This window comes from Sus scrofa, chromosome 3, assembly GCF_054392235.1.
Source record: "Sus scrofa isolate SSC_HxYL_T2T_F1_AM1 chromosome 3, Sscrofa_HxYL_maternal_Yorkshire_Landrace_v2.0, whole genome shotgun sequence".
NCBI classification, from domain to species: Eukaryota; Metazoa; Chordata; class Mammalia; order Artiodactyla; family Suidae; genus Sus; species Sus scrofa.
In genome coordinates this window covers 18,114,507-18,130,798 of record NC_139385.1, presented here as the reverse complement: position 1 = coordinate 18,130,798, position 16,292 = coordinate 18,114,507, and the positions used below count along the sequence as shown (strand labels likewise).

The 16,292-nt window shown below is 56.9% G+C and overlaps 2 protein-coding genes and 1 long non-coding RNA gene across 5 annotated transcripts; 1 reads left to right on the top strand and 2 right to left on the bottom strand.

Annotated features, from left to right (window-relative positions):
• Positions 1-753: 753 nt before the first annotated feature.
• Positions 754-7,837, bottom strand: ALDOA (aldolase, fructose-bisphosphate A). Of its 3 annotated transcripts, XM_021087997.2 has the most exons (11): positions 7,428-7,837; positions 7,072-7,154; positions 4,447-4,599; positions 4,129-4,255; positions 3,833-4,044; positions 2,489-2,543; positions 2,213-2,373; positions 1,794-1,877; positions 1,501-1,675; positions 1,150-1,349; positions 754-1,057 (listed from the first exon to the last, which is right to left on the bottom strand). In XM_021087997.2, the coding sequence occupies exons 3-11, from the start codon at positions 4,585-4,587 to the stop codon at positions 962-964; spliced, it is 1,251 nt and encodes a 416-aa protein (XP_020943656.1). In that variant the 5' UTR covers positions 4,588-4,599; positions 7,072-7,154; positions 7,428-7,837; the 3' UTR covers positions 754-961. The 3 variants fall into 3 exon arrangements, with proteins under 3 accessions (XP_020943656.1, XP_020943654.2, XP_020943659.1); XM_021087995.2 differs by lacking the exons at positions 4,447-4,599; positions 7,072-7,154; positions 7,428-7,837 and adding an exon at positions 6,784-6,857; XM_021088000.2 differs by lacking the exons at positions 4,447-4,599; positions 7,072-7,154; positions 7,428-7,837 and adding an exon at positions 5,612-5,752.
• Positions 7,429-14,896, bottom strand: LOC146404448 (uncharacterized). The gene is made up of 5 exons (XM_085017160.1): positions 14,841-14,896; positions 14,563-14,598; positions 13,686-13,829; positions 13,300-13,455; positions 7,429-7,837 (listed from the first exon to the last, which is right to left on the bottom strand). The coding sequence occupies exons 2-5, from the start codon at positions 14,566-14,568 to the stop codon at positions 7,724-7,726; spliced, it is 420 nt and encodes a 139-aa protein (XP_084873286.1). The 5' UTR covers positions 14,569-14,598; positions 14,841-14,896; the 3' UTR covers positions 7,429-7,723.
• Positions 14,384-16,208, top strand: LOC146404447 (uncharacterized). The gene is made up of 2 exons (XR_014840432.1): positions 14,384-14,489; positions 15,394-16,208. It is a non-coding gene; the product is annotated as an uncharacterized LOC146404447 (long non-coding RNA).
• The last annotated feature ends 84 nt before the right edge of the window (positions 16,209-16,292 follow it).

Genomic DNA, 16,292 nt, shown 5'->3' with positions numbered 1-16,292 from the left:
ATTCCAGGGTTTTGGTTTTTTTTTTTGGTTTTTGGCCTTATCTGTGGCAGGCGGAACCTCCCAGACCAGGGACTGAACCCACACCACAGCAGTGACAACGCTGGATCCTTGGATCCTTAATCCGCTGAGCCACCGGGAGACTCCCAATTCCAGATTCTTCAAGGGATTCCACAGCCCAGAGTCTAAGAAGCCAGTTCTAATCCCATCTCCTATTAAGATGGGAAGACTCACAGGTCAGCAGTGAGGTAGATTAAGGAGAAATGCATTCATAACCTCGTTTTCACCAAGAGACAGTTAGGATCTCTGGCGCGATCACCTTAAGGACGAATTGGGAGTGACAGCACCTACTCCTATTGGATGCTTATGTTAAGCCTGCCTTGCAGATTCAGGAAATCTTAGTTTTTGTCAGTGGCTGTTTTTTTGGTCACAGGGCCCCCCTTCTCTGTACCTGTGGGTTCTGGGCCTAAAACTGAGGCTAAAGCTGCAGCCTCCTAAGACCAGCAGTTACACGTGCACTCCCCACCTGGAAGCCTTGTATCAGGGGCTGCCGGTGGAAGAAGCAGAGCACTTGGTGGTGGGAAGAAAATTCCCAAGCTCTTCTCTTGAAGCCCTGGGCAGGTATTGAACAGAGTATATGCTATCCCATCTCCTGGTTTTCTGCCCCAGCCAGAGGAACATAAAGCAAGGGCTGTGTCTTCTGCCACCTCTGCCAGCCCTCCCCTGCCCCAAACACCACAGACAAGGTCACCACACTCCCCCTTCAATGGCTGTTTATTGGCAGTAGGCTCGAGAGGGTGATGGAGTTAGCGTATACAGACAACACCAGGCACCAGTGTCACGAGGGAGGCAAAAGTGTTGGGAAAGGGCGGCCTGGAGCCCCCGAGGCCCCCTCTCTTGGAGAGGGAGGGTGGGAGGGGGCGGGGCCTGGCGTGTTGAGGGGGCAGCCTCAGCACCTCCCCGCTTAGTAGGCATGGTTAGAGATGAAGAGGGACTCGCTGGCGGCAGCCCCCGCCTTACCGCTCGGGGTGTACTTTCCTTGGCAGGCAAGGCTGTTGGCCTAAGAGGGGAGAGGAACCAGAGTGAGAAGAAGGTCCCTTCTCTGAACCCTGTCCAGCCCAGCGCCCTGCCCACCTCCTGCCCCAGCCTTACCAGGGCTCGCTTGACATATTCTTCCTGGGCGGCCTTCAGGTTTTCCTTCTTTCCGCCCCAGGCCTTCAGGGCCGAGGCCTGCAGGGCTCGGCCGTAAGAGAAGGTCAGGGCCCACGGCTTCAGCAGGGGGCACTTGTTGATGGCGTTGAGGTTGATGGAGGCCTCCTCCTCGCTCTGGCCTCCGGAGAGGAAGGTGATCCCTGCAGACCAAGGGGAGGGGCTGTGGTCAGAGACCCAGGGGGCTGGCAGGAGGCCCTAGACGCTGGGCTGGGAATCCGACCGCGTGAACACAGGGACGAGGGGTCGAGTTCCTCGACCTCCCAGAGGTCAAGATGAGGGTGTGGGTCTCACCAGGGACAGCGGGGGGCACTGTGCGGCGCAGCGCCGTGACAGTTGCCATGGCAATCTCCTCGTGAGAATATTTCTGGGTGCAGGCGTGGCCTGGGGTTACCATATTGGGCTTCAGCAAGGTGCCTTCCAGGTAGATGTGGTGGTCGCTCAGAGCCTTGTAGACAGCAGCCAGCACCTAGAGCAGTGGGGGACCAGAGGGAGAGGGAGGTGGAGTCGGGGGACAGGGGTCAGACTCGGGGCCCTGGGCCCAGCTCCCCAGCCCACCCCACTGGCCAGGTAGACAGGCACCCTACCTTCTCGGTTACATACTGACAGCGTTTCAAGTCATGGTCCCCATCGGGGAGGATCTCGGGCTCCACGATGGGCACAATGCCATTCTGTGGGGTGAAGGACCGGGGAGCTGTGAGGCCTCCTATCCCAGAGCCCCAGCTACAGCTCTCTGCAGCCACTGGCCAAGATCCTATCTGCATGATGACAGACTCCTGGCTTCACGGCTGATGTCAGAGATGAGGCCTCTCCGCAGATCCACCCCCCACCCCCCGCCCCCGCTCTCTGTGCACACGAGCCCTCCCCGGGCCCAAGCTCGATGCTTGGTGAGGATCTGGAGCGGCTGCCTTGGGGGAGGCAGGGATCCTGGCAGATGGGGGGCGGGCTAGCGGACACCGAAGCAGGAGGAGGTGGGAAGTGGCCTGTTGGGGACCTGCAGGCCCACCTGCTGGCAGATGCTGGCATAACGCGCCAGGACGTTGGCGTTTTCCATGATGGCGAGGGAGGAGGGGGTGTGCTCCCCGATCTTCAGCACACAGCGCCACTTGGCAAAGTCAGCTCCGTCCTTCTTGTACTGGGCACAGCGCTCTGACAGGCCATCCAGCCCTGGATGGGGGTCGGAGGAGTCAAAGCAGGGCAGACGAGGGGGAAGGTGGCTCCCAGGCGCCCTGGGCACCCAGAGGGATAGGGACCCCGGCAGGCGGAGGTGAATGGTTCTCACCTTGGGTGGTTGTCTCGCCGTTGGTTCCTGCCAGGGGTACCACACCCTTGTCCACCTGTTGGGGTGGAGGACAACAAGAGAGGACAGGGAAGTGATTTCCGGTGACTTTTGCTCCTCTGTAGCCCCACCCTGTCCCGGGTTTACCTCATCTCTCAAGTATCTTTCCTGGTTTCCAAACGTTTCACTTACTCACAGTATCCGATCCCAGGAGGAAGGACAGGCAGTGCGCCTGCGCTCCTACCCCTTACTAAGCCTGGGAACAAAACACTTCCTGGCCTTGAGTGCCTGACTTTTCAATTCTTTTTTTAAAAAAATAATTTATTTTATATTATTTTTTACAGTTGGTTTGTTCACATCTGTGTTCAAATAAAGCCCGTGCATTTCTTCCTTTCTTTCTTTTTTGTCTTTTTCGGGCCACGCCCCATGGCCTGTGGAGGTTCCCAGACTGGGGGTCGAATGGGAGCTGTAGCCGCCAGCCTGTGCCACAGCCACAGCAGATCCGAGCCGCGTCTGCAACCCACACCACAGCTCACGGCAACGCCGGATCCTTAACCCACTGAACGAGGCCAGGGATCGAACCTGTGTCCTCACGGATGCTAGTCAGATTCATGTCCACTGAGCCACGACGGGAAGTCCAGGGCCAGCACATTTGCTTGGTATGTCTCATAAGCCTCTTTATATCTGTGGGCTTCGTCTCTCATTTTTTCCTTTTTTCTTTTTCTTTTGGCCTTGCCTGCAGCAGATGGAAGTTCCGGGGCCAGGGACTGAACCCTCACCACAGTAGCAACTCTCACCATAGAGGTGACGATGCCAGATCTCTAACCCGCTGTGCCACCAGAGAATGCCCCTGGTTTTTTTTTTAATTCTATAATAAGCATAACACCTGGGTCTTACAAATGCAAGGATTAAAAATGCCAAGAGGCCTCACATGCTTCTAGCTTTTCCTACACACAATTTTTTTTTTGTCTTTTTGCCTTTTTTTCTTGGGCTGCTCCCGTGGCATGTGAAGGTTCCCAGGCTAGGGGTCTAATCGGAGCTGCAGCTGCCGGCCTACACCACAGCCACAGCAACACGGAATCCGAGCCGCATCTACAAGCTACACCACAGCTCACGGCAACGCCGGATCCTTAACCCACTGAGCAAGGCCAGGGGTCGAACCCGCAACCTCATGGCTCCTAGCTGGATTCACCACGACGGGAACTCCCCTACACACGATTCAGAGGTGATCTGGGGCAGATGCCACCCACGTCTCCAGGCTCCCAACCCGAAGTTCATCCCCTAGCGTGTTACTCTGGGTTTCTCTCCCCCAGCTCCATCTCCAGTCCTGAGGCCTGGCCCCCTCACCTTGATGCCCACAACACCGCCCTTGGCTTTGATAACTTGGGGGAAGGGACGCCCATCATCGGCTTTCTGGTAGAGCGTCTCGTGGAAGAGGATGACGCCCCCAATGCAGGGATTCACGCGGTCGTCGGCAGTCAGCAGCAGCTGGCGGTAGAAGCGCCGGTTCTCCTCGGTGTTCTCGGTGCCGATGGACTGCAGTCGCTTGGCAATGCTCCCTGGAGGGAAGCAGCACAGGGGTGTAAGGGGATCGGAATCAGGCCCAAGCCTGGGCTCTCCTCCCACGGGGGTCCCACACACACCAGTGGACTCATCTGCAGCCAGGATGCCCTTGCCCGGAGCCACGATGCGGTGAGCAATGTCAGAGAGCTCCTTCTTCTGCTCCGGGGTCAGGGCTGGGTATTGGTGAGGCATGGTTCCTGTCAGTTCCTGGGCAGAGGAGACAGATGGGGGAGGGCTAGTTAGCGGGGGTCTGTCTCCCTGTTGTCTCCCAACAAGCAGGGCCCCTTGCCTGGAGGTCTGGGCAAAGGTTCCCGACCTCCCCTGCAGGTCTTGGGGCTCTTCCTGTCCCCAGCTCTCCCCGGCACCCAACTTCCCTAAACTAGGCCTGCCTCCGGTACCTTGCCTAACTCTGTTTGTTGCTGGGCGTGGCCCAGCTGAGGGTGGGGCTGTACACTGGCATCTGGGGTAAAGGAATAGGCCAAAACCATGGACAGGCCGGTCATGTGGAAGCCCGACCCTTGCGGCTCGCGCTTTGCCATGGGTCACCTTGCCTGAAAGCAAAACCGAACCAGAGGATTTTAGGATTAAAAGTTGTGCGTAAGGCAGAGGGCCCAAACCCCTCATCTGGAAGGATCCAGAGAAGGGCAAAGGTCTGTGCTTCAAGCCACATGGACACCCAAGGGCCAGACTTAGGGTGAGAACCCACATCTTCTGACCACCGGAGGAGCGTTCCTCCAAGCCACCCAAAACCCCAGGGTTGGCCCAGGCTTCCTTGCCTCAAGGACACCCCAAGGTCAGGCTCCGCCCCCGCTCCCCCAGGGTGGAGGGAGGATATTAAGAAAAGGGCCATAGGAGAAAGGGAGGAAGGTAATCAGAAGCCCAGAAAAGGGCAGCAGAGGAAGCCTAGCCCGAGATGGAGAAAAGGGGCGAGGCTTGCCCTTCTCCCAGCTCGTGCAGGGTGAGAGAATGGGGAGGAGAGGCAAACGCCCCACCCTGTCCCCTGAAAAATGCTCCAGTCTGCTCCGCGGCTGCAGCTGTTCCAGGCTCCGAATCAAGGTCACCCGGATAAGGAAAGATAGCGAAAGTGTTAATGGGGCATCAGGCGCTGCCAAGAGGTTTCCCCTCCTCGCCAGGGGCACCCCTCTCCCAGGACAGGGACCAACCACCGGCTTTCCGGGACCCTGAAGGAGTACATAGCCGGCCCCCACCCCTCGCTACCACTTAGGAACCCAGCAGGGGCCAAGGGATCACAATCTTTGCACCAGGAGTCCTAACAAGAAAAGGGGAGGGGGAAATGCCCTTCACCTCGTCCTGCTTCCTTCCTCCCCGCTGTGACTCAGCGCATGGGGCGGCCGCTGCGTTGCGCAGCAAACCCGGGGAACTCGAGCTGGAAGAGCTGGGGAGTCCCGGCTGGGAGCATACGGGGTGGGTGGGTGGTGGAGCGGGGAGATGACGGGGCCTGGCGGGGGTGGGGGTGCTCTGCGCCCACGCCCGACCGCCACTGTCCCCCGGGACCTTTCACGACCCTCTTCCTGTCCTTCGCACGTGGCGAAGGCCGCTCACCTGGCACAGGAGAGGGGCGGGTTGGCGGGGTGCAGCGGTGGACGGCCGCGGGCTGGAGCGCGGACTGAGGGAGCGAACGCGGCAGTCGTCACCAGGCTCCGGCTCTGCGGCGCGTTCCAAGGGGAACGCAGCCTATTCAATACCCGAGGGGGCGGCGCGGGGGGAGCGGGCGGGCGGGAGGCGGCGCCTGGCCTTATAAAGGCACCGCTCCACCCTCGGCGGGGTTTTTCCCTTTGCAGGGGGCCGGAGGCGCCCCGGCGTCCAATGGCAGGCGAAGGACTGTGCGAGAGGCCACCCCCTTAAGGCGAAACCCCGAGGCGGCAACTGGGCGGGGACAGAGCGGCGAGAACACGATCCTCCCCGCCCCCTACCCCCCCCCGTCCCCCTCGGACGTGACTCGGGCCACATCCTGCGGGTCGCCGGGCCCTCCCCTCCCCTCCCCGACCCCCCCCCCCCGCCGCCTGGCTTGCTTTGGGGCGCTGTGAGTCAGCGGATTTGGGGCAACCGAGATGGGGATGGAGTGGGATGCGTGGGGGGGAAAGCGGGTGGCAGAGCCTGAAAAAACTGAGGCTCAGCTTTTCAAAACCCACCCCCCCCCCGCCCCCGGAGGCCCAGCCTAGTGGCCCCGGGCAGCCCCAGCTTCCGGCTGCGCTGAGGCAGCATGTGTCACTTTGTAACCGAACCCAGAGGCCGGGCGACTGCGGGTCCCCGGCGGCAGGGAGGCTGAGAGAAGGGCGGCGAGGGCTCGCGCTGAGAGAGCGAGGCGGCGGCTGGGGCTGGCACCGGGCGGAGGCGAGGCGACAGCGGTTCCGGGTGTCCAGCCCGGCAGGTGTCCCCGCAGCATCCGCGCCCTATCCCGGTGGGTGCGGCTCCCCCGGCCCCGGAGGGCCAGCCTGGCCGGCGAGTGCGCACGCGCCCGCTGCCTGGGCTGCCCGGCCGCCCGCGGAAACTCGCCGGCCACGGCTGCGCCCGATCGAGTCTGGGGATGTAGGGCAGGGCCCTCGTGAAACTTCTCCCTGGCCCTGACTTCCCTCTCCAAAACAAAATGTGTCCCCGAGCTGTCAGCCTCCCAGCTCCTTTTCGACCCCCGCCCCCACCGTCCTACCTACCGGCCGGGTCTCCCCCTGCCTTTAGCCCAACCCCACCCTGTACCCCATTCTGCTGGCGCCCACCTGCGAGGAGGCCGAAGAAGTGGGCAGAGCCTGGTCAGCAGCGAGTGAGCCACGCCGCACTTGGGCTGGGTTATAAGGCAGCTCCTGCCCTCCCCCCAACCAATGTCCCCGACCTTCTCCAGTGACCCCTGCCCTTTCCTCACCACAGATCCCCTGGCAGGGACCTATATTTAGGGAAACCTGAAGCCCCTGACATTCAGCCAGCATGGGGCCTCAAGTGAGGGAAGGGGAGGAAGATGTGGGCCTGCCTATTTTGGGGGTGGCGGGGAGGGCCCCCTGCCCTCTCACCGGTACTTCAAAGATTTCTTCCTTGGAAATCCAGATTGAGGGCCTCAAAAGGTTGCAAGAGAAATAAATCTTTGGACCAGGATCTGTGAGGAGGGAAGGAGGGTAAGGGGACTCAGGTCCCTGGCCTCCCTGCCTCCTCTGATCCTGGTCCCCCAACCCTGGGCCTCCCCCTGGCTGTTGTGATTCTCTGGAGCCTGTTACTTTAGAGGGAGAGCAGATGCAGGCTCTACACGCACACCTCAAAATAACAAAAGTCCCTGGACAGGGTGTGGCTGGGGTACCGTTACACCCTGACACGCAAGGCCCAAGTGGGTCCCATAATGCTCTCCGTGGTGAGCAGTGTCCCCCACCCTCACCTTCAGATATAATCCTTTACTTGGGAAGGGGGAGAGGAGGGCAGGGACCCCCGCTGGCACACTAGCTCCTCTCTCTTCTGGCTCTGCAAAGGGGCTGCCATCCAGGCAGCCAAGGGCTCTCCGAGGCCCTCTCTGCAGGGAGCCAGGCTCTCCGGTGCTGGTTCCCAAGCCTATGAGCTGGGCAGGCCATTTGGGGCTCCAATGGCCTGGAGGAAGGTGTCCTGCGGCCCTTCAGGGAACAGGGGATGTAGGCCCTGGGGGCTGGCCGCTCTCCAAAGGGCAGGGACGCTGGGTCATCATCGGAGCTTGATCTCAAAACAGAGGCAGTTGAGGCTCTGGCAGTCGGGAAGCTGGCACGCACAGGCGCAGTCGCAGAGTGGGCAGCAGCGAGGGCAGCAAGGGGCCCAATCCTGATGGAGAAGAGCACGGGGTAAAGGAGGTGCGCAGCGGGGAGGGGGACCAGAGGGGGGGACCGAAGCTGTCTCCTCCTCAGAGGCAGAGAGGGCTACAAAGTCCCTTTTGCCCAGTGGATCAGAGGGTACCGTCGTGCTGTAGATGAGAGAACTGAAACCACCAGAGGTCAGAAGGCCCTGCACCCAAGCTCATTCCCCAAGCTTCAGCTCAAAGATGGTTCGCCTGTATCCTTGGGGCCTCACGCCGCTGAAAGTCAGCAGACGGGGAAGGCACACGCACACTCTGCCTATGATGAAAATAACTGGGTTTTGTGGATTTCTTCCCGGGCCTGAGACCAAGCTGGATCTCACTCCTCCATTTCTGAGCACCTACTCTGTGCCAGGCACAGCCTGTATTCATGAATGATTTTTTTTCCTAAGTCTTTCTAGGTTTCCTTAAAATGGTAATTTGCATATTGAACTTTTTAATGTTTAAAAGGAGTTACATCGCTTTTCTTTTTCTGAACCTTGAGGTGGGGGCCTCTCTACCAAAGGGGAAAGAGAGGGTCAGAGAGGGGGAGTGACCCCCCTCCCCAAAGGAAGGCAGCTAGGGCATGGGGCTGGGATGGCTGTGGGCCTGTTGCCTCCACTCCTGAGATTCACCCCCACCCCCCACCCCGGGCCCCATCGCTTCCCAGGGCTGCTGATATCAGCTTTTTTCTGGGCCTGGGTGGAGACCGGGGCTCTTCATCTCCTGTCTCCACTGAACTACCAAGGGCCTCGGGAGCTCGGCAGGTTTCTGAGATCCAGATGAGTGTTGACTCAATCAGTCAATCAAAGCCCAGTACCCCCCCATCCCCTACCCCCAACCCGAGAGGCAAGATGAAAGAGGTCTCCTTGGCTCCCAGGGGAAACGGAAGGTCTGTCCTTTGGGGATTAGGAACAGCCTGTCCCTGGAGACAGAAAGGGAGAACCGGTCCACGCTAACCCTCTCCTCTCCTGCCTGGCACAGGGGTGATCTGCCACTGCCTCGGGCATGGACTGGAGCCGGCCAAGTGGCTGGAGGGTGACACACCCAGGATGTGTGACAGAAGATTGGCTCCTTGAGGCCTGAGGCAGAGCTAGTGACAGTCACAGTTGCACAGCTCAGTCAGAACACAGGCCAGGAATAGGGGCATGACCTTTAGAGGAGCTGAGGTTTCGGGGTGCGGTGTCAGATGACTGTGAGATCAGGTGTCACTAGGGGCGCCGCTGGGGGGGGGAATGGGGGCAATCTGCTCTGTCCCTCGTGGGGGAGGCTAGAAGAATATCATGGTGGAGGGGAGGGCACGAGGTGGCTTCCTTGTGTTTGATGGGGGTGTGGTCTGGGGAGTCTCTGGGGAGTCCTTGTCTGGGCTGAAGCCAGCTCTGTGGGTTTTCGGAGGACTGCGCCGTCATCCAGTGCTCAGAACTAGGGGCTGAGAGAGGCCCCGCTGCCCTCACCTCAGAGAAGAGAGTATTAAAAGCATTTCTTGGCTCTGCCCTCTGGAAGGGTTTGGACCTTATCATTAATAACTGGCTAATGGATGTCTGGACTCTCACGGGCAGCCATGTGGTTTCTGGAAGAACTGTTTTTTAAAGTGCTTTAAACAAGGGCGCCCCAGGACTGTTAACCCTCCTGGTTCTCTAAGCGCTGCAGTTTCTCCACTCTGATTTCTTTCACTTTTTTTCTTTGTCTTTTTAGGGCCACACCCACAGAATAGGGAGGTTCCCAGGCTAAGGGTCGAATCCAAGCCGCGTCTGTGACCTACACCACAGCTCATGCCAATGCCAGATCCTTAACCCACTGAGCAAGGCCAGGGATTGAACCGGCAACGTCATGGTTCCTAGTTGGAGTCGTTTCTGCTGCGCCATGTCAGGAACTCCCTGATTTCTTTCACCTTGAGGTTGGGAAGGCCAGCCCTCTTTTCTGTTTGGAATTCAGGGTTTGAATGGAATTCAGACCCAGGTTTGGCTAATTCATGACTTGGGCCTCACTTTCCTCATCTCTGAAGCAACTGCAACACCTGCCTCCCAGGGTGGTTGTGGGGACAGCATCACGCACGCCGCCTGGTACAGAGAGAGCGCTCAGCAAAGGGAGGGCTTCTTGTCACAGCCCTTGCCCCTGAGCAGTAGCTCTTAATCCTGGTGTGCTTCAGAGTCGTGTAAGGACTTGTTAAAAATTCTCAAATTCCATTCCCATTTCAGATCTACTGGGCATGGGGCCTGGCTGCCTGGCTTTCTATTTAAGCCTCCTTCCTGCCTTTTTTTTTTTTTTTTTTTTTTTTTTGCTTTTTAAGGATACACCAGGGCATATGGAGGTTCCCAGGCTAGGGGTCTAATCGGAGCTGTAGCCGCCAGCCTACGCCACAGCCACAGCAACGCGGGATCCGAGCCACATCTATGACGTACACCACAGCTCACGGCAACACCAGATCCTTAACCCACTGCGAGAGGCCAGGGATTGAACCCGAAACCTCATGGTTCCTAGTCGGATTTGTTTCTGCTGCGCCACAACGGGAACTCCAAAGCTTCCTTACTGCTTCTCATCACACACAGAGCTAGGAACCAATCACTGCCCTGGATGGCATCATTTCTTTCTTTCTTTCTTTTTTTTTGCTTTTTAGGGCTGCGCCCGCAGCATATGGACGTTTCCAGGCTAGGGGTCTAATCAGAGCTACAGCTACCAGCCTACACCACAGCCACAGCAGCATCAGATTTGAACCGTGTCTCAGACCTACACCACAGCTCATGGCAACACCAGATCCTTAACCCACTGAGCGAGACCAGGGATCGAACCCACAACCTCATTGTTCCTAGTCGGATTCATTTCCGCAGCACCATGACAGGAACTCCATCGTTTCTCACACCCTACGATCCCTGCCTACTTGTTTCTCTCTGTCCTTCACGGGAATGTGGGGATATAAGCCCCGAAGGCTGTGGCCCTGTCTGCTTCGTTTCTGAGGTGCCCCCAGGGCCCAGCACAGAGCCTCAACAGTGACTCCATAAATCTTTGGTAATTGAATAAATGAACTAAGTGAACAAATGAATTAGGTCTTCAGGAAATGCCTGTGAAAGAAGTAGAGCAACAGGTTTCTCCCCTGGGGAGAACGAGAAGCCTGGGTTTGCGGCCCGGTCCTGGCTCTGGGCCTCGGTAAGCCTCGGTCCTACAGCCGTGAGGGAGGCCAGCGCCTGGGAACATCTGTGGTTCCGACTGTTTCTACAAGGAAGCTGAAGAACACAGGGACCTTACTGTGCTTTGTGGAAAGACAGCTCAAGGACAGAATGACCCTGCCTCACCATTTGTCACCTAGAGTCCTTCATGGATTGGGGCGAAGCCAGGGGTAGGATCAGACCCTGAGGTCTCTGGGCTGGGATGGCCCCGCAGCCCCGCAGCCCTGCAGGGGGCGGTGGGAGGAGCCAGTCCCTCCAGCCCGAGCACCTCACCTGCACAAGGACCTGTCACCTGCACAAGGACGAGAGGCCTCTGACTAGTCCCTCCCTGCAGACAGAAGGCCAAGGAAGTGGCGACCCCAGGCCAGGGGGCCAGAAAACACTGTTATAATTGAGCATTTCCTATAAAAAAAGGCGGTTTGAGGACCACAGGGTCTTCCCCCTTTCCCCTTTTGTTCCCTTAGCTCCAGCCCTGAACCCCAGCTACCCCTGGGAAATCAGAGGCCTATCATTTGAAAGAGAACTCCCTGCCCTGTAATTTATTTTGAGACTCAAAACATCTTACGGGGATTTGCAACTGCAGTCAAGCTGAGTTGTGAATGTGCTGGGTCTTTGCCCCCTCACTCTTCCCTGCCTAGAGAAGGGCTCCTTCAAGGGCAGGAGCGTTGCCGTCTCAGTCTCTGAGCCCAAAATAATCAGCCTGGGAAGGTGGTCAATTACATTGAACATCCTTCAAGCCACAAATGCAAAAATGGCCTGTCTTCTGAGAGCCAGGCTTCTCCCTGAGGGTTCTGTTTCAACACACCACGGAGCAATTTGCTCTGCAAGACTCTACTGTGGGAGGCTGCAGAAGTGACTAAACTTCCCTGAGCCAATTTATTCCCCTGCAAAAGGAGGAGAAAAACAGCCTTGTGGTGCAGTGGGTTAAGGATCTGGCATTGTCACTGCAGCAGCTCAGGTCACTGCCATGGCTCAGGTATAATCCCTGGCCAGGGGAACTTCCACATGCTGCAAGTGCAGCAAGGAAAAAAAAAAAAAAAAAGAGTTCCCTTCTTGGCTCAGTGGGTTAACGAACCTGACTAGGATCCATGAGGATGCGGGTTTGATCGCTGGCCTTGCTCAGTGGATTAAGGATCTGGCGTTGCTGTGAGCTGGTTTAAGTGGTGTAGGTCACAGATGCAGCTTGGGTCCCGAGTTGCTGTGGCTGTGGCATACGATGGCAGTGGTAGCTCCAATTAGACCCCTAGCCTGGAACTTCCACATGCTGTGGGTGTAGCCTTGCAAGCAAAAACTAACAAACAAACAAAAAAACCCCAAAACATGGATAGATAGTCAAAGTGTGATGTCAGGTGAAAAAGGACAAGTAGCACCTGTGAGGAAATAGTGTATGGGGTGTGACTACATTTTTACCAAGAGTCAAATGCAAGAGTGATAGTACCGCATGCATATCAGTATATGAGGGACATACAGCAACCTCGGTTAGAGGGCTGGTTTATAAAGCGACCTGTACTTTTCTATGTATTTCAACAGGCACACTTTATAATAAACAAACAAATATAAGGAGTTCCCATCATGGCTCAGCCGAAACGAATCTGGCTAGCATCCATGAAGACGCAGGTTCAATCCCTGGCCTTGCTCAGTGGGTTAAGGACCCAGCGTTGCCGTGAGTTGTGGTGTAGGTCACAGACAAGGCTTGGATCCTGCGTGGCTGTGGCTGTGGTATAGACTGGCGGATTCAGCTCCGATTTGACCCCTAGCCTGGGAACCTCCATATACTACAGATGCAGTCCTAAAAAAAGACCAAAAAAAAAAGTATATATATATACACACGCACACATATATGTGTATATGCATATATGTGTATATGTACACACACACACAAGCACACACAGTTTTTTAAAATGCCCAGTTCTCAAGGTCATTATCTGACCCTGTCAGTAGCACAGTATCCAGAATACCGTATTCACTTGGTGAACAGGAGGAGCTCTGGAGGGGCTCTGTTTTTTCTTTTAACTACCATTTTCAGAAGTGCTCATGTGCCCTACACGTTACCCATTACCTTTCTCCAGCTGCTTCCCTACTTTCTTTTCTACAAGTAGCTTTCATTGCCAGAAAAGTATCTGAGCTGTTTTTTACGTTGTTTTTGGCTGTCTCCACCTGAGCCAGTACCTGGAACTGTGCCTGGCCTAGAATAGGTGCTCAGTAATAAATTTTGTTGAACCAAAAATGAATGCACGGATAGTACCTCAATCAGGGCTCAGGGGCCAGGGGCCAGCACGAGAACTCACAGCTTCAGTGGGCTGCGGGCAGCAGGCATCCAGGTAGTGGGCTGGGCTAGGCAGAGGGAAGTTGCAGGCTTCTGCACAGGTCCAGCAACAGTCTTGGGGTCTAGAGGCGCCTTGCTTCCTGCAGGGGGGGCTGCAGTCTGTGCAGCAGCGCTGAGTCTAGGAGAAGGCAGGGTTCAGGATCCAGGCCAGGCGGCAGGCGGGGAGGGACAGCCAAGACTCAGTTTGGGGGAGAGGGGCAGGGGAAGGTTCAGCTGGGGACAGGGATGGGATGGATGCGGGGATTAAAGGGGAAAGGGGTCTCATGGTAAGGGCCTGCAGTTGGGGGCCAAAATGACCAGCTTCCTCTTCCTCAGGGCCCACCCTTCGGCCCCCACCAGGCCCCTCACCAGCAGGCAGTGCCTAGTCAGCAGCACCAGGCCCAGCAGCAACAAATAGATGCCCACAGCAATGATGACGACGGCGGGGATGGGGAGCAGCAGGGAGGGGCTGCTGACAGGAGCCGGGGTTGGATTCCACGGGCTAGAGGAGGCCTGGACAGCACAGGAGGAAGGGGTGACAAGGAGGTGCGGAGGGGCTGCAAGGACACACAAATACCAGGACGACGCTGGACGTGGCTGGGAAAAGTGGAGGAAGAGCCACCGGGTGACAGGAAGTCAATGGGACTTATTGCTCTTCCTTTCAGGCTGCCTCCCCAAACAGATCTATCGGGTCTGCTTCCTTTGCACTACTTTCCCATCCCTCAACCCACAGAACTGGCCCCTAACTGCCTTGCAACCTGCAACTGTGCCCCTTTCCACACCAGCTGTCCTTGTGTATCTCCTCCCCACACCCCCTTACAATCCATCAATGGCTCCCACTGACTCAGTCTCAACTTATCTCAGCGACAAAAGCCCCAATCAAATGCTGCCTACCTCTCCTTCTGTCCCCATGGCACTCCAGCCATACTGAAGTCCTAGCAGTTCCCTTAAAGGCCCTATATCCTCTCTCTCAGGCCCACGTCTCTCTGACCAGGCTGTTCCCTCTGCCTGGGATGCCCTTTCCTCTGGATTGCTTGGCCAGCTCCTCATCTTGCCAGAGTGGCATGCGCCTTTTCCTGGGAAGGCCGACCCTGCACACTCTCACAGCTCTGGTCCTCAACTGGGAGTATCTATGTCGGGTAAAAAAAATCCCTCTCCAGTGCAAGCTCCAAGGTAGGAAAAGTCAGGGTGAGTTGACGCCTCTGAGGGAGCCGCTCCAGACAGGGCTAAGGGGCCTAGGACTCACGTCCATGGGGCAGGATAGCGCCGCTCGGTCCAGGAGCTGCAGAGGAGAGAAAGTCCTGGGCTCAGAGACTGAGAGGGGCCACTAGGCTGGGGTGCCCCTTCTCCACCTCCCAGTTCCGGTTTGGGGAAACTGAGGCCCAACCATGGTCCCTGGTCGGCACAGTGGGGATCGGGTCGGGGGATTCGGAGCGGCACCACCTTCGAAAGCCCTGCCCGACCCAGACCACACCCCTGTTTTCCCCCAACCCCGGGCTCCCTCCATCGACCTAACGGCTTTACCTGCGCCCTCGGGGCGGCGGGCAGTTCACGGATTCCGCGCTTTGCTTGATCCAATCCGCCGCGGCCGCTGCACCGCCCAGAAGCCTCCCGCCGCTTCTCGCGGTTGCTATGGAGATCAGAGCGCCGCTCCTACGGCGGCCGCTCAGACCCAAAACTCCTTCTCCACCCCGCGCTTCCCCTTCGCGATCTTCTTTGGTCACCAGCTCTTCTTTTTAGTTGGGGTCCCCTGAGCTTTCCCGCAGTTACAGAATAGAAATGGGGAGTTCCCGCAGATACCCGCCTAAGTCGGATCCTCATTGTGCGCTGTGTGCTACAAAGGGAAGATTGAACCCCCGGGCTATACCATCAACTGGCTATGTGACTTCGGCTAAGTCACTATGCCTCGAAGAATCCGTGTTATTCCAGTGTAAACCGAGGAGAAACAGTATCCTCCCACGGATACTGTAAAAGTCAAAGCTACTTCTTAATTGTATAGAACTATCCTCAATATTGTTTCAACCTCATCGCACTCACTTTTATTAACAGCGTTTTTTTATTTTTTATTTTATGGCAGCACTCGGGGGAATATGTAAATTCCCCAGGCCAGGGATTGAATCCCAGCTATAGCTGCGACCTACCACAGAGGATCGAAACTGCACCTCCGAAGCTACACGAGCTGCTGCAGTGGGATTTTTAACCCACTGAGCCAAAGCGTGAAGTCCAGTGCCCAAACTTAAGATTCATCATCTAGTCTCTTCAACCCTCACATCACCATCAAAGTGGTTTGCTCCACCCACATCGGATTTTGTGTTTTTTCTTTTTGTCTTTTTGTCTTCTAGGGCCGCACCCGCGGCATATGGAGGTTCCCAGCCTAGGGGTCGAATCAGAGCTGCAGCTGCCAGCCACAACCACAGCCACAGCAACGCAGGATCTGAGCCACGTCTGCGACCTACACCACAGCTCACGGCAATGCCGGATCCGTAACCCACTGAGCGAGACCAGGGATCGAACCCGCAACCTCATGGTTCCTAGTGAGATTCATTAACCACTGCGCCACGACGGGAACTCCCAGATTCTTAACCCACTAATCTACGACCGGAACTCCCTGATTCACCTTTTTTTTTTTTCTTTTCTTTTTATGGTTGCACCTGTGGCATATGGAAGTTCACAGGCCACAGGTTGAATCAGAGCTGCAGCTGCCAGCCTACAACACAGCCACAGCAACACTGGATCCTTAACCCAATGAGCAAGGCCGGAGATCAAATGCACACACATCCTCACAGAGACAACATTGGGTCCTTAACCTACTGAGCCACAACAGGAACTCCCCTGATTCATCTTCATGTCTTTTTTTTCTAGGGCTGCACCCGGGGCATATGGAGGTTCCCAGGCTAGGGGTCCAATTGGAGCTGTAGCCGCTGGCCTACGCCAGAGCCACAGCAATGTGGGATCTGAGCTGAGTCTGCGACCTAC

Coding starts and splice junctions, on each gene's coding strand:
- LOC146404448 (XM_085017160.1), bottom strand. Junction 13,456..13,685: donor TGACTAGGCACTGCCTGCTG/GTGAGGGGCCTG, acceptor GCCTTCTCCTAG/ACTCAGCGCTGCTGCACAGA. Junction 7,838..13,299: donor GCCCGCAGCCCACTGAAGCT/GTGAGTTCTCGT, acceptor CTTCTCCATCAG/GATTGGGCCCCTTGCTGCCC.
- ALDOA (XM_021087997.2), bottom strand. CDS start 4,587: ATGGCAAAGCGCGAGCCGCAAGGGTCGGGCTTCCACATGACCGGCCTG. Junction 4,045..4,128: donor GGCTGCAGATGAGTCCACTG/GTGTGTGTGGGA, acceptor GCTTCCCTCCAG/GGAGCATTGCCAAGCGACTG. Junction 2,544..3,832: donor GCGGTGTTGTGGGCATCAAG/GTGAGGGGGCCA, acceptor CCACCCCAACAG/GTGGACAAGGGTGTGGTACC.